Here is a 24,188-nt window from a genome sequence, read left to right as displayed (position 1 = left end):
AGCAAAAAGGGAGGAAGCTGACCTCCTGCGCATTGCCTCTTATAAAGGGAAGTGCGGTAAAGAACGGCTTACTCCCTTTCTTGGTCCTTTCTCTTTAGAGTGCAATGACGGTTGCGAGACGTGACATAGCGTAAGCTGAAGTGGTCGAAGAGTGCACAGAACACCAAGCAAGAAAATAGGTGCAACTTGATTCCAGCTCTCTTTTTTTTTTTACTCTCCGTCGCTGTGCCTCTTTCCACCCCGGGTGCTAGAAGGGTCAAATGGATGGGGCATGTATGAGAAAAAAACATGAAATGGAAGTGGCATGGTACGAACCATCTTCCTAGTTACTCTTGCGAACCAGGTTTTAAAACTAGGTTGATAAGGTGAAAAGCGCAAGTTTTCAGCTGCTGGAAATACACAACACTCAGTGAATATGGCGCTCGGCTGCTGACCCGAAAGACGCGGGTTCGATGCCGGCCGCTGCGGTCAAATTCCGATGGAGGCAAAATTCTAGAGGCCCGTGTACTGTGCGATGTCAGTGCACCTTAAAGAACTCCAGGCGGTCCAAATTTCCTGAGCCCTTCACTTCGGCATACCTCATAGCCTGAGTCGCTTTGGGAAGTTAAAACCCCATAAACCACAAACACAACATTGATGATTGATTTCAGAGTTCCTATACCCTACGCGCTTCTTGTCGCCATTTTCCTTGATTTGTGTCAGCTTTAATGTGTTCCCCGTAGCGCAGCATCCCCACAGATTTTCTATCGTGTCGTGTGGTGGGGCTCGATAGAAATCATAGCACATATCTAGAATAAATGGACAAAACGCGCACCATTAGTGGGATAATTCCACCCATCAGCGTAGAATTTTTCGACGTAAACATGTTGGCCTGACAAGAAACGAAATTTTCACCTCTGTGTTGACTTTGAGATAAAAACTTGTGATTATTAAAGACGGGCTTTGCAAGGAGATTGTCGTTCGTTTTCTTAGAGGCGATCATTGCCCAAATGCCGAAAGGCGATTTACGTATACGAATGCGTAAAGGCTTACTGAACGAACGCAGTCGAGAAGAGGGCGAGGATGCAATCCTTGTGTCCAAGCAACATAGGTTGCTGCGCTACCCAGAGAGTTCAGTCTCGCAGATATAGTGCATTTATGCGCTGCTACAAACAATAGATAAAATTATCAAAAATATCGTAGCTAAACTTTATACAGTTGGGATTTTCTGACTTCCGTAAACCGTTCGACTCTATTAAGAATCACATATTGAATAAGAAGCTTGATGTACATGTAATTAGGGGAATAGCCCTAGCCCTTATTTGTACCTGCCTCAGCTCATGATTTCAGTTTTGTGTATTACATGGTTCTCAATCTGACATGAAACTTATTAAATACGGCGAGCCACAAGGATCAATAGTAGGTTCCATGTTGTTTATGCTATACATAAATTACATTGTTAACATTCCAATGACTCAGCAGGTTGCGTTATATGCCGATCACACTAATGTCTTTTTTTTTCTCTGCACTGTAAAGAAGAATCAACCCAAATGGGGGTTTAAATGGTTGGTGCCACCCTTTATACTCCACATGCAAAAAAACATTTACTCCATGAATATGGAGCACAAATGTGCTAAATGGCCTATTTTACTCCCTGAACTAAATAATGAGGATAAAGGAGGATTCTCCTCCTTTTAACTCCAATTTCTAAATGGTGTTTCTTGGTCTCAATGCGCCCGAAGTCCCAAATGGAGTAAAAAAAAAAGCACCATTTTGCGTCATCCGCGCCGCCACCTAGCGTCTCGTCTGCTTCCGGTCAGTCGTCTGATAATGGCGGTGAGTAATGACCCCTGCATGGTAACCGTCGTCGCTAGATTCTTGCTCACTTTTGCGCTGTCACGGGCGCCTGCCGCGGTACAAGATATCGGCTCGTCGCCGTTTTCCGCTGCAGTAAGCTACATAAATGAACTGTTCTTGTGAAGTGCTCTAATCATATCTGACCTTCTTTTGTTAGTGTCGCCAGCCCGTTAGTCTCCGCTTAGGCCAAATTCTCGCCGCTTTTTTCATTGTGGTTCTCGCGGTGTGTTGCAGCAGATTAAAATGCGTTGCATGAGAATGAAACAGTGATAGAACATAGTTTTAACGCTTAGCTCTTTATTTAGCTGATGAGGCTACATTTTTCCTCACTCATATTGAAAATCTAAGCCTTAAAGAAGTGAATATGAAAGCAAACATAGTGGTACCAAACAACATTCACGGGTGTTTTCATTTTGAACTTATTTTGGCCTGGGTTTTACTCAAATATAGCATGGTGCAGACAGTGAAAACTACCCCGCGGCTTTTCAGATATTACATCTCTTTATCTACGGACATAGACAACCAAACGTGTTCGAACAGCAGAAGCAGACGACTCCTGCCACCTCCGCCTACGCCGCCACTGGGCTTGCAGACGACGAAAAGAACGCGCGACGCGGGGTCACATTAGGGCAGCGCAGTTTCCTAAGTTAGATTCCCGGCGGCCCCCGCAGCTACTGCCCGTTCCCGCCGCTGGCACTGCGGCAAGAATGAACCTGAATGAGGATAAATAAAGATGAAGCAATTTTAGGGCTCCATTTCTGTCGGTAGTAAAACATTTACTCCTTTGTACTCCTCAATACCTCAATTGTATAAGGGAGTAAATCAAATACTCCATTTATGGAGTACATAAAACCTCCTTGTGGTTGTGCGCTACATGACAACCCATTTACTCCCACTTGGGTGTATTTTTGTTAACAGTGTGGCGCTAATCTTAAAGAAATAGAAGTAAAGTCAAACGCTTGGCTACAAGAACAAAATACCTGCTTGTATTTAAGCAAACTTCAGCTGAATACAAAGAAAACCAAATTTATTCTTTTCCATGCCAAAAATAAGCCGACTGATTATGATATAACTCTGTGCTACCCGTCGACTGCACTAGAACAAGTGGACAGCAATTCATTTTTTGGCGTCACTTTTCACAGACATTTAAGCTGGTCTGATCACATAAACAAAGTTCGTGCCAAATGAGCACGGTCTATAGGCATCATATATAAACTTCGTTATCTTCTACCCACTTGGTTCAAGAAAAAAAATGTATTTTTCACTTGCTCATTCATATTTCAACTCTTAGTTTAGTTTATTTTATAGGGGCTTAACCTCCCAAAGCGACTCAGGCTATGAGAGACGCCGTAGTGAAGGGCTCCGGGAATTTCCACCACCTGGGGTTCTTTAACGTGCACTGACATCGCACAGTACACAGGCCTCTAGAATTTCGCCTCCATCGAAATTCGAGCGCCGCGGCCAGGATCAAACCCGCGTCTTTTGGGCCAGCAGTCGAGCGCCGTAACCACTCAGCCACCACGGTGGCTTATATTTCAACTACTGTTTATTGGTTTGAGGCACCTGAGGCAGAACTGAAATGGAAAAATTGTAAGCGCTCCATCGTAAAACGGTTCGATTACTGATGCCCTCCAGAAGCTGCATCAGCGCAGGCGAACTAATGAAGCAGCTTGCTATACCACTTGTTACAGGCTCCTACATTATAAGGTTATGCCTTTTGGTATACAGAAAAATAACAGAGAACTACAATAGCTTCCATATTCAATAACTTATAAGAGATACAAGTTACCTTTTTCGGAAAACCTCAGCTGTAGTAGAGCGTCCTCTTACTAATTATGGAAAGGAAACCGTGAAATATCAACTGATGCTCATCTGTACGGCTCACCCTATATTAATTGATATTGCAAAGAAATGTGAAACGGCTGGAAAATTTAAGCGTGAATGCTGGAATTTCATATTACTGTCTGCATGATTTTTGTATTGCGCGGTCTTGAGATATTTTTTTTTCTTTTTACTTCTTACTCGCACCCTGAACAGAGCATTCCTTTCAGTGATTGCCTTTAAATTTACTAACCAATTTTTTACTTTTCTTTTGCTTTTTGCACAGCACTCTTACATTATGTTCTCATATGTACATTTTGACACAGTACAATATTCTGTATAATGTTGCTTGTTCTTGTATAACTATTGTTGTGGAGAGCGACTGCTGATGCGCCACTGTTGCTGCAGCGTCGTTGCCCTCTGAGGCCAGGGACTAGTCAGGAGGATGTGTTCCCTCCTTTTGCCCTGCCTCAAGGGCAAGAACTATGTATTACCTCAATAAACAATAAAGGTGTCAGCAACGTTGAATGAAAACTAGGCAAAACTAATTTCTGTCTAGCGAACTAGGCATACGAGATAGACATTTGAAGACAAATGTGGAAAGTTGGGCGAGTCGGTATCGATCTATGATAAAAAGAGCGCGAACACAAGACGACGGACGGGCATGATCACGTTCCCTTAATATTTTCATTTCATAAAAAAAAAACAGGCCATGGCTTGAGCTCTGAAGCGGGCCGAAATTTCTGCTCTACTTTGTTGTCTGTGGCGTTCGCTCTGTTTCCGGAGAGCTTCAGAGCGTGCCGCAGTGGCATCTGTGCAAAGTGAAAGAGGACAGTAGCCGCATGTGTGCACTCCGTTTCCCCGCCGTGTTTCCGCACTCGTAACAAGTACTCGCATCGCATACGATAAGCAGATCACTGCGCCCCAGTCCGAATAACCCCATTTCTCGGCATTCAGGCAGGCGTGCCACGTTTATTTCCAAGTCGCGTTTGTCATACTTAATTCTCTCACGCAGGGGGCCTTGTAGATAGAGCTAGAAAAGCCGAAAAAAGCTGTACTACGTGCTGGGCAATTTTGAAGAGAGCTATGCACGCAACGGCGGCATGCACTGGTTTTCGAGCGAATAGCTTTACAGGTCCTGACATGTTGTGAGAAGAAATTTGTTGAACGCTCCAAGCATAACATAGAAATTCTCTTCGCATTCGCTCATCGTCCCAGCTCTTCCGGCTGACCTCGTATAAAGAAACTGATGTATGCGTGGAAAAAGAGGAACTAACTTTCGTGCACTTGGCTTCCAAAGTTACACGTGAGCGTCTCCTGCGCGCTACAGCGAAGAAACCAGCTCAGCATGACATCACTAATGAGAAACTTGAATGGTTTTATCACGCAGGAAAATTTTCGCTAATGCACGTCACTGCTGCGAAATACTTCGGTCAGTCGAGGCTCTGGAAACTGTAGACAGCGCTGTCGGGCTAAAGCCCGCTGCTTTGCTAAGCTCTTTAGTCTGTCCAAATGGTTAACAGTGCTCCCTCCGGTTTGAGAGGTCGCTCCTACTTCACTGATGGCCTTACTTTCTCCGAATGTATTCTAGTCAACCGCTTTGATCTCCCGTGTCATCAAAGTCATGGCGGACACCTGTGGAGAAATTCTCCGCCCGTCGCTCACTGGGCAACGAAATCGCCTTTTCAGCGGCAGGAAGAGAACGCTGCACTGACTTAGTGGGCACAGCTCAGCGCGGGAAAGTGCTTGCGTGCAGAAAAGCTGGGAAGCATGTTTGTGAGCTAGTCAGTGCATATAACGAAAATGTGCCAGACTGCAACCATGGGCAAGATATTAAGCGAACGAAAATAAATACTCATGATCCGCAACATAAAGCCTCGCCCATAATAATAAGGAGCACGCTTGTGCGATCAAACTCTTGTCATGCCTTACCGATCGTAACTAGGCAGTAGATTATACATATGTCAGCAATGTTACTGATGTCCTCGCGTATGTGAAAACCTCAAACGCAGAAAGGTGCTCCGTAAATGTTTGGTCGCACCCGTACAAGGCATCCGGTAAGAAATAAAAATTATCAAGGCGAAGATCAAAATGAGCCGTTTGCCAAAGTAGCAAATGCGAACTTATAATCGCTGTTAGAATAATTTTCCCTGCAGGAGGGTGACAAGCTGTACAGGAAAGCAAATTAACCACTATGTGGCGTTGAAAAGGAGTGGTATCCGCACAAGCTTTGAGCAGGAAAAAAAAAGATCTCGGAGACCTTCTGAGGAACTGGATGTTCTCCTCCTGCCTCTGGAGTCCGGTTTTCATCATGATCGCCTGGAAGACGCGTCGGTCCAGCACCCACACTTTGGCCTTCGTCACCGCTGTGAGAGAAAGAGAGAGACACGGGTGATCTATCGCGGCAGACCCTTCAACAGGCCGCTACAATGCTCAAACTGAGAGCATGCAGGTAGGGAGGAAAAGAACGGCGCGCGATTATTCGAGGCCATTCAGTACTCTACTGGCAGAAATTCGCTCATGTTCCAGGATAACAGGCAAGTTGTCCTGCGTGGACTCGAGAGCGCTCGAGTGGTGCTCTGCGATGGAGACGAAGAGATAATGTTTAACCCTGTACGGGCTTAGCATACCCAGACACACTATGCCTAACTGGGCAATGGCGCTTAGAGTTCACTTTACTTTTTTCTCCCGGCATACCCCTCCAGCACTCCAGGCATATGCGCCCACGCCTTTACTTCCGTCTAGTACTTAGTAGTTTTCTGGCGACCTCTTTTAAGAGCTGACTGAGGATGACCGCTGAGCTACTACTGAGGTGAGCTCATCGCCCGGCTGGTTGCTACTAGTCACACTGGACTATGCGATGGTTTCACGGTTCAAGATAATGTTCATAGGCTCTGTGTGGACTGGGTTTAAAGATTTCTGTGTAGGCTGTCACATTCTAACGCTAAACACTGCTGCTGGGCACATTCCCTATGCACAACAATGACATGAAAGTGCGTGTGATTGAGGACACAATAGTAACTTTTTTTCGTTTTCTTTGTGAATCACTTGATGCACTTGTTTAATTTCACACCCTCTTCTTCCTCGTAAATTAAGGACTATTAGGTTGCATTTACTTGTACTTGCAGTCCAAACTCTCGCTTGTTTGAGAGGCTAACATTCCTTTTCACTGCATTATCACACATTCCCATGAGAGGAGCACAGAAAGAGCGTACCTTTGACGCTAGCTGTGCGGGTGCAGTTGTAGAGTATGGCCAGCTCTCCAAATGCCTTGCCGGGTCCCATTCGGCCCAGCACTTGGTCGTCCTTCTCCACCTCCAGCTCGCCCTCTATGAACGATCGAAAGAATCAGTCAGTCAATCAATCAACCTATCAACCTTCCTCCTGTGATATGATCAGAATTCATTTTGCATGCACGGTACTAAATAACCCAACCGCCATCTCTACAACAGCAGTTATAGCTGGTTGCCAAAAAAAAAAAAGAAAAAGCATCACACCCTGGTTCACGTTCCGTACGCCACTGAAATGAAAAATTCAATGCAGGAAAATACATTATACACTTGAGTTCCAATATTCTGCCCGAACCAAGTACTCTTCAAGGGCAAAATAATAACACGAAGAAAGCAGTGAGAAAAAGCTTGGTAGCCCCCGAAGGCGCGCAATAATGCTGCCTTTTTTTCTTAAACATCGCTCTAACCCCGGAATCACTGGCTTCAGCGCAGTGAGGCAGAACTCGGCCTGATCTTTGTGTGCGCAGTTTGCCTTAGCCGGCTTCGGGTGAGACCTGGGCCTTTGGCTCAAATCTGCCGGTCTATATTGAAGCTGATGTGCGCAAGTTTTCTAAAACAGCCGTGGAGAATGGCAAGAGCACGGCATACCCTACTTTCTCGCGCACATCCGTTCTTTCCCTTCTCATGGTGTTTATTGAGATGATTTTCAGCCTGGCCGACTGAACCCACATTTCTCGTCTTTTCTGGGCAAGACGTTATTTCTCTCACTTCTTCCGTGCCCATCCTCTTTAAAGACTAAGACCAAAGTTAAAGACAGTGGCGCTTGCTAACCCGTTCTGCCGTCTATCAGCTCGGTCTGTTTGTCTTCCTCTGCAGCGCTAATTGGCGCGTGTCGCCGCCGTAGGTCCCCGTGGAGGAGCATAATTTCTATCATTTCTGCCTCCCCGGGCGCACGCTAGCCTGAGGAAAGAAAACTGATCGCCGGAGCATATAGTGAGCAACTCCGAAACGTTTCTTTCACGGCCGTTCAGTAATGGCTCTGAATCGTACGTCACCCATTAGTGGCGGCCGCTCACTCATACACACTGTGACTGTGGGCTTCCACCAAACAAGCACAAATCGAGCGGCTAAGCCATTTTATCGTGTCAGACACTAACACATCTGAAAAGAATCGGGAATAAATAAAATAGCCACTGGCGCATTTCCTCCCGCTTTCTGGGTCTCTGTGCGAAACATCAATAATTAATGAGCTCGTCTCTGTGCTCATTCGGTCAGTGCGTGGGAGCAATTACGGCCTCTCTCCTCTTACTGTACGCGAGTGGGACGACGTATTTCAGTGGTTTTCTTGCTTGTCCTTCGGAGTGCGTTTTTCTTCACTTGCCGCTGAACAGAGGCCATCAAGAGTGCAGCAAGCTGAGGAGGAGATGATAATAAGTGAAACGATGGCAATTTCAAAAGCATCAAAAAAGGTTTCTTCAAAAAAATATAATTAAAAATTGCTAGCTAACGGGAGCCTTGGGTGCCGAACACGATGGTATGCCTGCGGACAGCGCTGAGAATTTATAGATTTACCCCAGGGTGTCACGCATTCTTTCCTGTGTACCTTGTTCTTCAGTTTATTTCTCTTCTTGCTCACGAGGCCTACACCTGACGCCTTACAGCATTGTGAGTAATGGCACATGTATTCATCTCTTTCGGCGTTCTTCTCTCAACGGCGCGCCCATAGAAGCCCGCGTATTGCTTTTGGCTAAGGGAAAAAACAAACGGGGTGTGCTATGTGCCTCGTATCCATACACATCAATATTACTTTCGAAAAGTTGTTACAATAAATTATGAATACTTTCAAAAAAGTAACTGCATTACATACCAATTAGCGCAATTCCAATCGCTTTTTAATTTTCACAGACTCTGTAAAGTACAAGAGATGCGGCTCCAAGAACCATTTCAGATTACTCATTTTACTGCATCGAGGCGGCAGCTTAGCTCCAAGGTGGGTCTCGAAATTTTGGCCCTCCTTCAAAGATAGGGCGCAATTCGCCATGTTAAATAAACATTCTAATGGTGCGTTTTAGAACAACCCTGTTTTGTGCATGCAGAAAAACGTGAAGCCTTGGGTACAAATAAAGAATCGTAAAATCGCGTGTCGGTATGTCTGTGCTCGTATGAAACACCAGTAGATATGCAGCTTGACCGTTCCAGAAGTCCAAGGCCGGCGGCTAAGGCCACGCGAGTCATCGCCACTAGCCCCCGTGTCCTCCTTAGCTGGTGGGCTGGCTCAGGCCTTTCGCGCGTTGCTCCTGCTTTGGAGCAGAGGTGCATTCTTAATAAAAGGAATTTTGCCAGTAAAAATTCCTTTTGCTCCCAAATAACTGCCCAAAAGTAGTTGAGTACATTACTAAATCAGTAGACCAGCAAAGTAAATCATTAAGTTACAAATTACCTAAAAAGTAAATAAATTACTCTAATTCTGTTACAGTAATTTAATTACTACCATGTCTACTATTATCCCCACCAATTCCGCCGGTCTTTCAGTGGGTACAACTGTTTCCGTGGCGTGGCGATACACTTGTTTGGGCTATTTTTATGCAATATGGTGCAGACAAAGAGCGCGTTAGTTGCGGCATTCTTTCGACAAGCTGATATTGCGGCACTAAAAGTGTGCCATCAGCGTGTCACCCAACGAGACTTCTGTGGTACAAGCACAACCCAACTGTATCGCTTCCTGCAGCACCCAGAATTGCATGGCAGTTTTGAAACCTCCCTGCATGCACGCACGTTTCTTGTGATGAAACATTTGAAATTAAAACAGCGCACACCGGTGACCTGCTTAATGCGCAATGCACATTGAAAACAGCCAATGTGAAACTACTTTTGCGGCTTTAAAGCCGTGCCATTATCGTGTCACCCAACGAGACTTCTGCGGTACAAGCACAACCCAACTGCACCGCTTCCTGCCGCACCCAGGGTGGCACGGAAGTTTTGAAACCTGCGCGCATGCACGCACGCTTCTTTTCAAGGAACATTTGAAATTAAAACAGCATAAACCTGGTGACCTGCTTAGTGGTCAATGCACGTTGACACCAGCCACCGAGAAAGCTGCCATTGAGGCTGACGCAGGTAGGTGCTTACACTACAAGAAAAAAACGGGATAAGGCGGCACTCAACTAAATGTTAGTCCTAAATGTTAACCTCTAGTTCCAAAAGGAACGGAATGTGGCAAGACGCGCGCCAAATGCAGCTTCCATAGAATAATTGTGGAGACTTCATTAAAATCATTTCTGGTTTAGTTGGCGCATTGGTGCGAGTTGGTAGTTCGTTGTGTCACAAAAATCTTGTCTAGTTTTGTGGTTGCATGTGTTGGCGCTGTAATATTTCTTTTATTTAGCTTAACTGCGGAGAAAAAGACTAACGATGTGGGGGGGGGGGCGCAGTTAGCAAGTAAAATTATTCTGATGAAAGGGGCCTTATCGCTATGTGCCTTCTACAGTTAACAAATTTACAACATAAACAAGTGAGCGCGCCATCGCTCCTCGTAAGCTAGCATTACAGCGTGCATAAGGCGTTTCACTTACGATTAGTTACAAGAAGTTGATTGCGCACGCACGCACGCACACGCGGACACACACACACACACACACACACACACACACACACACACACACACACACACACACACACACACACACACACACACACACACACACACACACACACACACACACACACACACACACACACACACACACACACTCACGCACGCACGCACGCACACACACACTCACGCACGCACGCACGCACGCACACACACACACACACACACACACACACACACACACACACACACACACACACGCACACGCACGCACGCACACACACACACGCACGCACGCACGCACGCACACACACACACACACACACACACACTATAGGTGTCTACTGTATGACACCTATAGTCTTAGGCTCTTTTGTTAGCAATTAGCAATGCACTCGCAATCAAATCCCAAATTACATTCACACACACGGTGCGCAAGATTTCTACACTTGGGAGATTGGGAGATCGACTTCCTGGTGAGCGGTCGCTGCGTAGCGATGCATCTCGACGCTCCGCAGGGTTGTGTACCAACTCGGTTAAAAATGTTCATTCCTCAATCTCCTTGTCTAGGAACTGCGAGCATGAACCTGTTGATGACTTGAAAGTTATCGCGTGCACTTTCCGCTCAGCGAGTGAAGCCTCAATTGCGACAACACTCGTGGCGCGCTCTTCAACAGACCGCATTATGCGTGGCGAGGGAAGACAAAGCAATTTGCTCAGCGTGGTGTGTGTGAGCGTAAGCCCCAACGCATGCGCAGAGGGCAGCTTGGGGCGCAATTTGATCGTATCAGTGTGATTTACCGTCTGCGTTTGCATAAAATCAGTATTTTTGTTTATTTTTCTCCCACGCATCCATTATGACCTACGAAAGTAGAGCTGCGAATGCGAAACAGTTGCACTCCTAGAGAGCGCGAAGGCGAGCTTGCAAAAAACAATTTTTGAGGTGAAAACAGATTCCACCCCCTCTAGTCACGAAAGCAAAGTTGTCACAGCCGCATTCTCGAGATGGTCTGCTCTCTTGCTCACCTGGATTAAATACTCCTCAGGCGATAGTCACAGCTGTGAAGTGAAACAAATACACCTGCAGACTAGACCAGGAATACGGGCCCACTTATTCATGGAAGCTTTCATATACGATTGTAAATATACAAGCTATGTCAGGTCAGGTGAGCTCGCACGGAAGCCCCGGGCTGGGCTTGTTGGCACAGATTTGCACCTCCTGTGCAAGCACGGGCGCAGTGAACGGGAGCAGGTGCACTTGTATAGAAAATGGCAAGGTGACACGAAAAAGTCGCAACGTATTTCATTCATTAAATTTCTCCGGCCTTGCTTTCTTCTACAGCTGCACCTCAGACACCTGAGCCACACGACGAAAGGTGGCCCACTTGCGAGCGCACTTACTCCTTGGACCCGACGCATTGTACGGCTTGGTACATATTCTCACTGGCAAGCGGCTGAACGCGAGCTTGCAGTTACGGCTACGGTGACGTCATTCGCTAGAGGGAAAGTCTACGTGGAGAAAGGAATGAGCGGCTGCGTGCTCCATCGCCATCCGACTGAACTGTAGGCACCAGATGAACGGACAAAAAAAAATAAACGACACTAAAAACAAAAATAGAGGCAGGCGAGGTTGCACCACACAAAGACGGGACGAGGAGTGTGAGAGGGATGGCAAGGGCTTAAAAGAGAAATATTTCCCGGACTCGCATATTTCTTGGGTGTGAAAAGTACTCGACGACCAAACAAAACACCCCCGAAGCGGTGGCCTAGTCAGTCAAGCATCCATTTCATTCGCTTACTTTCAGATACTCGTCAAGAGGTATTACGCACAGGTGGGTACAGGCAATATGCTTAGCAATCGTCAACACAACAACAGATGACTAATAAGATTTCCGGCCGAGTTGGTTGACCATGGGATGGCTGCGATGTCGTTAGGTAGGCCGCTTCAGTCTGCAGCAGCGCGCTGAACAGCTGAAGCGGCAAAATGAGAGTACGGGCATGTCATTGTTGAAGCTTCGAAGGGTGACAAGTGTGTTGATATATTGTTTGGCGGGACAACGCCGGTTGAGCGCAGCGAAGTAAACCATGGGACAATTTCGGAACTAAGCGAACGCAGGCAATAGGGCGACGAATTCAGATATAATAAACTGGATTCAACTTTTTAAGCGCCAAATTTGAGCGCACCGCTTGGAAAGCTACTTTTTCGGAAGATAGAACCTCCGTATTAACGCTGACGCACTGATGTCATAACAATACGAACGATGGAAGAATCTGGCCTCTCTGTTGACATCGGATTCTAGTGCATTCATAAGCTAAGAGTGATGCGGGTTCCAAATGGGTGTTGCATATTCCAATTTTTATGTGCCACGTTACCTCTGTGCATTTAATTTTAATCTTTAAGGGCGTGGCGGAGATGGCGTCGTAAATGTCCGTCCATTTTATTAGCGCACCAAATGACGTGAGCAACAAGTGTAGCATACGGCAAGTCGTTACACACGGGGATGCCAAGTAGTTGTACGATACGACAGACTGTAAAGTGCCATTCGAAATTATGTGCGGAAAATCAAGCAGGTTACGGCAGTGGTGCAAGGTGGTGCTTCCGTTTATGAGGGTTAAGTTTCGATCAAGTAATCTGCACAACATTCCTGAACGCGGTTACAGTCATCTTGAAGAGACCTTTAATTGAAATCGTTAGTAGTTCTTAGATAAATAACGCAGCGTTCTGCGAAAATGTTGATGATAGTGAATTTTTATGGCGCAAGGGCATCTGCAGCCAAAGAGAGAAAAGGCACAAGGTATTTTCTTTCGCTCAAGATGGGCTCAAAAACACATTTCCCAAGCATTTCACCCTAAATAAGCCGAGCGCCAGGCCAGGGAAAGCTTGTGACAATTGTATCACCGATGGGTACCCGGCGGCACTGGGTATCGAACCCCGCACACCCGCATGCGAGGCCGGTGCTCAACCTTTAGGCAACCGCTGCGATTTCTGTGCGAACAAGAGAATATTACAGCATGCATTGGTCAGTAAGGCATTAAACTTTTCGACCCTGCATTTTCATTTTTATTCCAGGTTTTTCGCTCAGTGTTTTTACAATGTGTAAGGTTTAAAGGTACTGAAGGATTAAAGCTGGTGGTGCAAGTATTAATGGATTTAGAAGTACGGCATCAAGAATATACACCAGGGCTCACTGGGTCTACAAATCAATAGGCAACGCCTTGGGCACCGCAATTCACAAAAAAGCAGTGGAAGAAAAAGTGTGTTATATTCTATTGTGGAGAGCTGTGAAGCAGGTTTTCTGTAGCGTAAGCTACACTGGCCGTGGTTGAGCAGTTTCGCGTGGCTCCTGGAGAGCCACGCTGCGCATGCGCGAGGAGCAGTGACGTCACACGGCCCACAGCTGGCGCGCCGGTCTGCGCATCCTCTGGAAACCGCATGGCGCCGGCAGCCACTCCTCACCATGTGACCGCCAACCACGTGGTCAACTTCCCGCACACTCACCGAATAAAAAGAACCCTGTGTTGAGGTTGGGAATCGAATCAGGGTCTTTGGCGTTTGAGGCGGAGATGCTACCACTCCGCCACGACGGCGCAAGGGTTAACCGCGAATAAACGCGCATGTAGTGAATGCGCGCCTTTCATACATTAACTCTTCGGAAACAGATGTCGCCGCGCTTACGCTGCGTATATGCTGTCCTAACAGGGCTAGGCCGTCATCAATTATTTTCACACTATAAGAGATGGATTGATCTTTTATTTGCACAAAATATGTCCCTCTTCCCTGTTCACCTTCCGTTATAAATCATTTCCTCTCGTTCTTGCCACAGATAGCTAATGTTCCGGCTGATAATACGCCAAGCTAACACCACACATGCTTAAAACTTCCATCGTCTTCCTAGAACGCGGCTGTGGAGAAAATGAGGGCTTTTTTCATATATGTAACGCCTTCTTCTATTGCGGTTCATAAAGCGCTTCAGTAACGTTATCGAAGAGCCGAGCACATCAAAGTGCTCAGCAGGCACAAGGCACAATCCATCTCGCTCGAGCCTGTTTTCCAACCAGGTATTCGAAATATACGAATTGCAATAATGTCATCTTGACAAAATACTGTTCTGTACAGGCGAAAAGAAATTTGATTTCATTCATAGCCCTATGCGGAATGTGTATCTCTCGGCCAAGCAGAAAGCAAAGCCTGTTATGAGCGTATCGTTTACGCGTTCTCAAAAAAGCAGTCAAACACGCAGCATTGTTCCCCGCGTCGAGGGCCCGCTACATGAGCGGTAGTGCTTGAGCTGCAGTATGCATGAGCCGGTCGCTTCTTGCAGCGAGCTGCCGACGCTCACAGTAGGAAGAGAGCGGTAGAACAAAAAAATAAAAGCGCAAGATTACGGGTTCACTCAGCCTCCTTGTTCCTTTGTTTCGATTGGTGTTCGTTAAGTTCCGCACTGTGACTGCGTGGCTCGATGCCACATTCACCATTTCCGCGCGTTTGTTTTTTGCCATACAAGCCACAGTTTCAGTTCTGCGGTTTTGACGCTGCTCAGTTCGGAAATATGGATGGTCTGGTTCGAGACGAAATGCGCATAGCACGCGAAGCACTGCTGGTCAGTGGGAAAGTATCAAAAAACTGCTCCGCTGGCATCAGATCGCAACAGTAGGTTGTTAGTGCTTTAATAAAACATGCCCTCCAAAACAAATATAAATAAAAATAAAATAAATAAATAATGGTTTTAGTGCATGCTATGCCTCCCCCTCGCCAGTGAGGGTTCTGTCGAACCCTTGAGTAAGTACGGTGCTGGTGGCCGCCGAATGCCTATACCAGCCAGAAAGGCGTGTGTCACGGATCTCCCCGGAGAACACTCGGACCGAAAGAATGGACTAGGCGATAGGTGCACCGACACTGACGCACATTTAATACACCCTACGTCACATACACACTTGCATACAAAACTAAATAAGAAAACTAACACAAAACACGGACTGCCAATATACACGGCAAGGGAACACTACTACCTGCGCCTACTACTATCGTTCTACTACTAGCGTTCGGCGTTCGTGCTCACGGTCGGTTCGGTCCGGATGCAGCGTTGCATTGGTCCACTAGCCGGCGTCGATGCGGCGATCGAAGTACTCAGGCTGGCGTCGCTGGCAGCATCGCTGGCGGCGTCGTACAAGCTTCCCGGTTCAAACGCCCGTGGAGATGATGCAGGTGATGGAGTTGGGGGCACCATTCGCATCGGTGGTAACAGCGCTGGAGACTCCCCTGGCCGTAGCAGGTGGTAGCGTCCTTTGCTGACTCCCCGGAACGGGCTCAGAAACGGCAGGAAGTCCACGGTGCGAAGCCGTAGACTCGAGCTCACCGTAGCAGTAGCCGGCGTCACTCTCTTCCAGCCGAAGCGTCCCTGACCAGCCGGAGCCTCCGCTTCTCTGTTCTTCCCCCCGTGCCTCTCTCTCATTCGCCCTTTTATAGCCTTGGCGTTAGTACATGTAATCCTTGTCGTCTTCTTCTTCTTCTGTTCTCCACCAATCATCTCTTCCCACATCACTCATTACTTCTTCATCCTCTTTAGTCTTCGGTTAATCCATGTCATCCTTATCGCCATCCTCGTCGTCTTCTTCAAACCTCTTTCCTTCATACTTTCATTTCAGAGTCGCTATTATATGTGAGAGTGTCATAATGTCTCGTCGGATTTGTCAGATGTGACTTTTCGAGACGCGCTTAATAGTCTGTAGGAGAGCGCATGTTCCCTAGTGAATTCTGTCAATTTACTGGCACCTGCAGTGGGACTGCTTTGTGTGCTTTTTGCGGACTGTAAAGAGTGAAAAAGTGTATGAGAATTACGGGTGTTCGTGGTGAAGAAAAACTATCATCAGCGTGCACTTGGCAGTGATGTGAAGTATAGAGAGCCTTCAAATCCCTCTAAATGTTGGATACAGCTTTCTCGTGTGACACAGCCCGTCTGAAGCACTGCTTCTGTATTTTTTCAGTTCGTGCTGCTATCGTTTCCTCGCCGTACGCGCCTCTGCGGCCCGTTTACTCATGTCGTGCTCCTAGCTGCAATTCAGCCGCTGCGGATCAAATCTTGGGCCCCTGCTTCACGCTACGTGGGATCTGCGCTACTATTCGTGACGTTCCGGAGCAACAGCGGTGACATTTCGGCGCCGTATCGGCTGCATCAACTGCATGAACAGTGGACGTTTTTCGGTGTTATTTGGCAGCAGCGGCAGCTCGTGTGATACGCAGCGTCTAAAGAACTCCTTCTGTAATTTTGTAGGTTGGTCACCTCCTTTTATCTACAGCCAAGTACTGCCGCTGCCATCAAACTTGTTTATGCTTTTTTCTAAGATTGCCGCTTCCCCTTACGGCATGTCCCCTTGCTGTGCGTGTAGGTGAGTGCGTTGTGAAGAGCGCTAACAATAGATCCGTTGCGTGTGCAATTGCTCTTTCCACACGGGTGCTTGCTCAGACATGACTGAAGAAACCTTGAACAGGAAGCGAGAAAAGTTTAGAAAAATTTGGAAGTGCGGGTCCAGCAGGTCCAGTACAGGAAAGGATGCTACTGCAGCAACGGCCGAACAGACAAAAATGAATAATCTTGCAGTTTTGCTGGACATGAGCACAAAGCTCAATTACCTTCTTTGCGTCCGTGAAAAAAATGGATGAGATCGAATAGACAATTGAGAAGGCTTACTAGCGAGTTCGACAATTTCAAAGAGCGACTCGGTGCCAAAGAGAGGGAAACGAATGAGCTTAATAAGCAAACTGTGATACAGCTGAACTGGGTAAAATTAGGGCTAGCTTTGCTGTCCTAGAATAGCATAGTCAGCGCTTGAACTTGGAATTTCATGGCTTCATTAAAACTGTGCATGAAGACTTTCTGGCTAAGATTAACGAGTAGGTGTCAGAAGCTAGCGCCACACTGCGGCGGGCGAAGACACTCAAGGGGAAGAAAAAAAAGAAGAAGACGTGGTGAAGAGCGCGTGGAAGAGGGAACGGTTGGAACGCGGTCGGCGACGGACGTGGGGAAGATCTGCTGGCTTCCCGAAATTCCAGACTTGGGCCTTAGCCGCAGACGTCCAGGCTACCAGACCTGGACAGCCGTCGTCGAGGGCCAGGCCCACCAGACCTAGGCACCGCGGTTCCCTTCCTGTGCGGCAACTTCAGAACACGGGCCGCTTGGTCTTCTCCGCTGCTTCCCGGACTACCAGACCTGGGGGCCGCCTTTCTAGCCACCACGGCATCCCCAGATTACCAGACCTGGGGGCTGCCTTTCTCTCCACCACGGCGTGCCCGGACTACCTGATCCTGTCGTCCACCAGAGAGTCGACCTGAGGGCTTGATTGCGCCAACGCCCCGCCACACCTCGCCCGACGCACCACATTCACCGAGCACACTCAGGACGATGAACGTTCCGCCGAACGTTGAGTGAACGCTTCCTCTTTGTCCTTCTACCTTTCCTTTGTCTGTCGCGAGTGTTCGCTTTGTCAGCTTTCCTGTTTATGTGTTTTTACCTCCTTTTCTCTTAGTTTCTCACAATAGAGTTTCTTTTTTTCCCACATGCCACCTGGGCTTATTTCTTCGATCGTTTACGCTGAGATAATGTTGGTTTTGTCTTTTTTTTCAATGTGATGAGCGAAATTTTTACTTCACCATTATTGCGTCAGAGTTCGTTGCTTTAGGGGAGCGCATGGGCTTGCATAACGCCGTGTTACGCGCGTGGGTGGAGGAAGAGCTACGTAAGATGCGCGAAGAAAGAGCGGCTGAGCGTGAAGCCACAAAGGAGCGTATGGCATTTGAGGCTCAGATTTCTGAGTTACGGGTGAGGCTTATGGAGGGCGGTGAGCGACTTGCAGATGCTGAACCAAGCGTTCCCAGGGCTGTATCGTTTGGGGCCATCAACCCTCATGGGCTTTTCAATGAAGGGCGCGATGATCTTGACGCGTACCTCAAGCGATTTGAGCACGTGGCCACTGGTCAAGGTTGGCCAAGAGACAAGTGGGCCACGGCGTTAAGCCTATGCTTGGGGGGAGAAGCTCTTCGGGTGTTCGGAAGGATATCGCCAGAAGACTCTCTAGATTACACCAATGCTAAGCTAGCGCTCCTGCAACGGTTCCGTTTCACCGCGGAGGGGTACCGCGAAAAATTTCGCCACAATAAGCCCCACGACGGCGAGACCGGTAGGCAGTACGCTACGAGACTGTTTAGTTTTTTTGATCGTTTGGTGGAAATGAGTGGTCGTGGCAAAACATTCGAGGAGGTTCGCGACATTATTGTGACCGAAGAATTTCTGAACAACTGCCACGCGAGGCTTGCGATATTCATTCGTGAACGGGACTGTAAGACAGTCGACGAGATCATAGTAGCTGCGGATAATTTTATGGAGGCTCAGCGGCAAACTAATTTGCTCATTTTCAAGGAGAAGGTGGAACCCAAAAGCCGGACGTCGCGGGACAGTATTCCGGCATCCTAGACACAGGTGCGATGCTTTCTGTGCAATAAGGCGGGACACAAAGCTTCGGACTGCAGGACGCGGCCGAAACAACCGTACTGCATGGTCTGCCGCAAGCAAGGGCACGATGCACAGTCATGCCGGCGCAAGAACCCAGGAGACCGCGAGGTGTCAGCCTGTTGTATGCATCTTTCCAGGCCTTTGGTTGAAGTTTGGCCTGATGTCGCACAGTGTGGATGTGTGTTACCGGCCAGCTGGATTCAATGTCAGAATGCCTGTGCAGGCAGGCGAGCTGTTTTGGTAGCCTGTTTCTGTTTTGCGTGATATCGGCATTAACAGTATCGTGGTGCGGAGGGACCTGGTTCCCGAAGCAGCTCTTACGGGAGATAGAGCTACTCTACTCCTGGCGGATGGCAGTAGTTTGAAGGTCCCAGAGGTGGAGGTCCTCATCTCGTCGCCATATTTCACGGGAAAATCCATCGCTCGGTGCTTGGAGACCCCACTGCACGACGTCATCATTGGGAACGTGCCAGGCGCTAAGGAGCCATTTTCCATCAACGGGACGAGGCCGCCAAGACATCTGACTCTCCCTGAGGGGACGGGAGAGACTGAAGACTATGCCATGCTGGGAACAGCGAAAGTTGCTCCGGCGCACAGTGATGAATCCCTCAATACGTGGGAGGTGTCCAGTCCCACCTTCCGAAAGAAACAAGAGGAGGACACCACACTGGATCTGTGTCGGAGCAAAATTGGCAAGACTTATCCAAGCAGGAACAACACCGCCTATACGTTTCATTTCGAAGGCGGAATTTTATTCCGTTCGTTCCAATGTTGTCCAGGAAAATCAACACAGCAGGCTGTGGTACCACAAAATTTGCGTAATCAAGTCCTAGCACTTGCGCATGAAAGTGCTCTCTCCGGCCATCAAGGCATCCGCAAGAACACTAAAAGGGTGCTCGGTGAGTTTTATTGGCCAGGAGTGCAGGCGGATATTAAGAGGTTCGTAAGGTCTTGCCACGCATGCCAGCGGACACTACCCAAAGGGAAGGTAGGGGGAGGCACCCTGGGTCGTCTACCGCTCATTGATACACCATTTGATCGAGTGGCTGTAGACCTAATTGGACCGTTGTACCCCACTTCATCCAAGGGAAACCGCTATATACTTATGTTGGTGGACTTTGCAACACGATATCCCGACGCGATACCTCTACCTGCGATCGACTCGGCCACGGTGGCAGAGGGGCTTCTTGAAATATTCTCACGGATTGGTTTTCCAAGGGAGTTCCTCTGTGATCGTGCATCGAGCTTTTCGTCTTCGTTAATGAGGGAAGTTAATGGAATGCTTGCAATCAGGCATCTGTCTTCCACAACACACCACCCTATGTGTAATGGCTTGGTGGAGCGATTCAACGGGACGTTAAAGAGCATGCTCCGCAAGTTGTCTCAAGAACAGCCCAAAGCTTGGGACCGTTACCTCGCGCCTCTGATCTTTGCGTGCCGGGAGGCACCGCAGACTAGCCTGGGCTTTTCCCCGTTTGAATTAATTTACGGCCGACAAGTTCAAGGACCTCTGACGATTCTCAAAGAGCTCTGGACCGCGGGCCAGCTAAGCGAGTCTGCGAGAACCACATATGGCTACGTGCTGGACTTGAGAGCGAGGCTAGAAGAGACGTTGCGACTTGCGCATGACAACTTGGCGAAGGCACAGAAGTCGCAAAAACTTTATTATGACAGGCGCACTACTCGCCAGCACCTTCGCGTTGGAGATCGCGCGCTGGTTCTTTTGCCTACGTCGCAAAATAAATTGCTAATGCATTGGAAAGGCCCCTTTATTGTGACCGGCAGGAAGAACGACTTTGATTACTGGCTTGAGGTCGGCCACGCGAAAAAACGTTTTCATATCAATATGCTAAAAACGTATGAAGAGCGTCAGCCGGTGACCGCCCTCCAAGCGTCGTCATTCGTCGTCGTGGAAGAGGTTGAGTCGGAGCAACCTATACCTACCTTCGCTGCGAAGCCGGGTGTCGGCATTGAAGCCATCAAAAGGTCTAATGCGTTAGACAGTTCACAGGCGGCCCAGCTGGACTAGCTGCTGGCTTCGTACGGTGACATATTCTCGGAGGTTCCAGTGTGGACCAACCCCAACCTTCTTCAATGCCGCATGGACCTGATGACAAAGGAACCTATCAATACTCCTCAGTACCCGCTACCGTTTGCCATGAGGGATGTGGTGGAAAAGGAAGTTATTGACATGTTGGCGCGGGGGGTCATTGAACGCTCCCACTCACCATACAATTCACCTTTGGTCCTTGTGAAGAAGCCGGATAACACACACCGCACTTGTGTCGACTTCCGGCGTATCAACAGTGTGCTCGTCGCCGACGCCGAACCCATCCCGAGGACGGACATTATGTTCGCGGAGGTTGGCACTAAGAACTACTTCTCGAAGCTGGACCTCACAAAGGGTTACAGGCAGGTTCCTATCGACGAAACATCTCGACCTATTACTGCCTTTTCGACTCAGTCAGGACACTACCAATTCCGGTATATGCCTTTTGGGATCAAGACCGCGTCTGCTATCTTTACTCGCCTTATGCGATCACTCCTCGTAGGCCTTCCAGATGTAGTTTATTATATAGATGACTTCCTAGTCGCAACCGCTACTTGGGAGCAACACTTGCGCACCTTGACAGAGTTGTTTCGGCGCATTCGAACGGCTGGTCTTACAGTCAAGCCTCAGAAATGCGAGATTGGTGCGACCCGCCTTATTTTTCTGGGGCGTACGTTGGGTGATGGGGCTATCCAGCCGGTAGATGCTATCGTGGCAAAACTGCAACTTGCCGCGAGACCCGAAACAAAAAGCAAGTTCGGTCCTTCCTCGGTTTGGCTGGCTACTACCGCAGTCTCATTTCCCACTATGCTGATCTCGCTCAACCTTTAGTCGAGTTAACGCGGAAGACGGAAGGCAACCGTGTACGGTGGACGCCAGAACGAGAACAGGCCTTTGACAGACTAAAACAAGCCCTGACATCCAAACCAATTGTTAAGGCGCCTGACCTCGCAAAGGATTTAATTCTCCGCACGGACGCTTCTGGTACCGGTCTCGGGGCGGTCCTTCTGCAGGAGTACGACGGCACCTTTCATCCCGTAACTTATGCGAGTCGACAGCTCCTTCCCCGAGAAACGCGCTACTCAGTATAGAGCGATAGTGTCTTGCGCTAGTTTGGGCGGTAGACAAGTTTCACATCTTCCTTTATGGACGCATGTTCACTATTCAAACGGACCATCAGCCCTTGGCATACTTGGCTCAGGCCAAGCACTTAAACAGCCGGGTGTTGCGTTGGAGCCTTGTACTACAAGAGTACACTTTTCATATTGAACATATCAAAGTGTCCGCGAATGTTGGTGCTGACTATTTGAGCCGGGTATGAATGACAGAAGTGTTCTCATCCTATAACTCTGGTACATAATGGTCAATGTATTGATGTTTTGTGAGTGTGTTCCGGGGCTTCCCCTGTTGTGTTCTATTGTGTCCCCTTATGTTTGGTTGACTGCCGAGTGTTCAGTGTTTTCTAGTCCGAACTGAGGTTGTGAGAACCGTTGGGGCCGTTCATCGTGCGTATGTGGGGTGATGTGATGTGATGCGTGCGCAACAGTGACCAGTGTCTTCTCGTCGCGTCTTCAACTTCTGTCTTGTGTGCCGCTGTCCCACGTTGTAATTTTTTCCTATGGAAGGAATTCTGAAAAGGGGGATTTTGTCAGAAGCGAGCGCCACACTGCGGCGGGCGAAGACGCTCAAGGGGAAGAAAAAAAGAATGAGACGTGGCGAAGAGCGCGTGGAAGAGGGAACAGTTGGAACGCGGTCGGCGAGGGCCCTGGGGAAGATCTGCTGGCTCCCCGAATTTCTAGACTTGGGCCTTACCGCAGACGTCCGGGCTACCAGACCTGGACAGCCGTCGTCGAGGGCCAGGTCCACCAGACCTAGGCACCGCGGTTCCCTTCCTGTGCGGCAGCTTCAGAACACGGGCCGCTTGGTCATGTCCGCTGCTTCCCGGACTACCAGACATGGGGGCCGCCTTTCTATCCACCACGGCATCCCCGGATTACCAGACCTGGTGGCCGCCTTTCTATCCACCACGGCATCTCCGGATTACCAGACCTGGTGGCCGCCTTTCTATCCACCACGGCATCCCCGGATTACCAGACCTTGGGGCTGCCTTTCTCTCCACCACGGCGTGCCCGGACTACCTGACCCTGTCGTCCACCAGAGCGTCGACCTGAGGTCTTGATTGCGCCAACGCCCCGCCACACCACCTCGCCCGACGCACCACCTTCACAGAGCACACTCAGGACGATGAACGTTCCGCCGAACTTTGCGTGAACGCTTCCTCTTTGTCCTTCTACCTTTCCTTTGTCTGTCGCGAGCGTTCGCTTTGTCAGCTTTCCTGTTTATGTGTTTTTACCTCCTTTTATCTTAGTTTCTCACAATAGAGATTCCTTTTTCCCCCATGCCGCCTGGGTTTATTTCGTCGATCTTTTACGCTGAGATAATGTGAACCTGCAGTCCTCTTTTTCATCACAGTAGGGTAGTAAGGTGTCACTTGAACCGTTAACGCGAGAGGATGTGGTGGCCATGCATAGGCTATCCACGAAGCTGGACAGAACTTCAGTCGTTCTTGCCCGCTTTTCTCGTCAGGACCTGAGGGACGAATGGGTCGTGGCAAGGAGCGCCTTGCGGGATGCAGAAACTTGTCTCTCTCGCAGAAAACATGAAAAAGTATTCTCGAAAGCTCCTCGGGATAGTGAAGGAGCAGGCAAAGCAATTTGTACTCATATTTACTTAGCACGCCAGCGAAAAAAACTCGTTAGATAGAAGGAAGAGGATCCTGCCTTTGTCATTCAGTCATAAAGCTACCTTGCTGTATATGAGTTATGCACTCACGCCACAGTGGCCGCCATTTGGCGTCCGCGCAGCACGGTGAAAGGCTACAGTGTGCGTCCAATCGGTTCATGCCCACCTCCTGCGACCTGCAGCGCTGAAGCTTGGCGTTCGGCGCCACAATGGCGCCCCTGATGTCAAGTGAATACCTCCTATTGACTGAGTAACTTTTTCAGTAAAATGCAGTATCACGAATTACTACTTACACATCAAGTAAGCGGCTGCCTCGGTTTAAAGGTTTTCGCCTTACATCTTAATGTTGGATCTCTACGCAACATATCTGAGTACTTTTCATACTTTATTGAATTTTATTTACTGAATTT

General features: G+C 48.4%; 1 protein-coding gene across 1 annotated transcript in view; it reads right to left on the bottom strand.

Moving 5' to 3' along the window:
* The window catches only part of LOC144116041 (cGMP-dependent protein kinase, isozyme 1-like), an 827,405-nt gene that overhangs the window by 128,764 nt on the left and 674,453 nt on the right, over positions 1–24,188 (bottom strand). The window contains exons 4-5 of the mRNA XM_077650707.1: positions 6,873–6,986; positions 5,918–6,023 (exon numbers count right to left, since the gene is read on the bottom strand). Coding sequence (XP_077506833.1) covers positions 5,918–6,023; positions 6,873–6,986 — 220 coding nt within the window. The remainder of the gene's footprint in view (positions 1–5,917; positions 6,024–6,872; positions 6,987–24,188) is intronic.

This window comes from Amblyomma americanum, chromosome 1 (assembly GCF_052857255.1).
Source record: "Amblyomma americanum isolate KBUSLIRL-KWMA chromosome 1, ASM5285725v1, whole genome shotgun sequence".
Lineage (NCBI taxonomy): Eukaryota > Metazoa > Arthropoda > Arachnida > Ixodida > Ixodidae > Amblyomma > Amblyomma americanum.
This window is presented reverse-complemented; position numbering and strand designations above follow the sequence as displayed.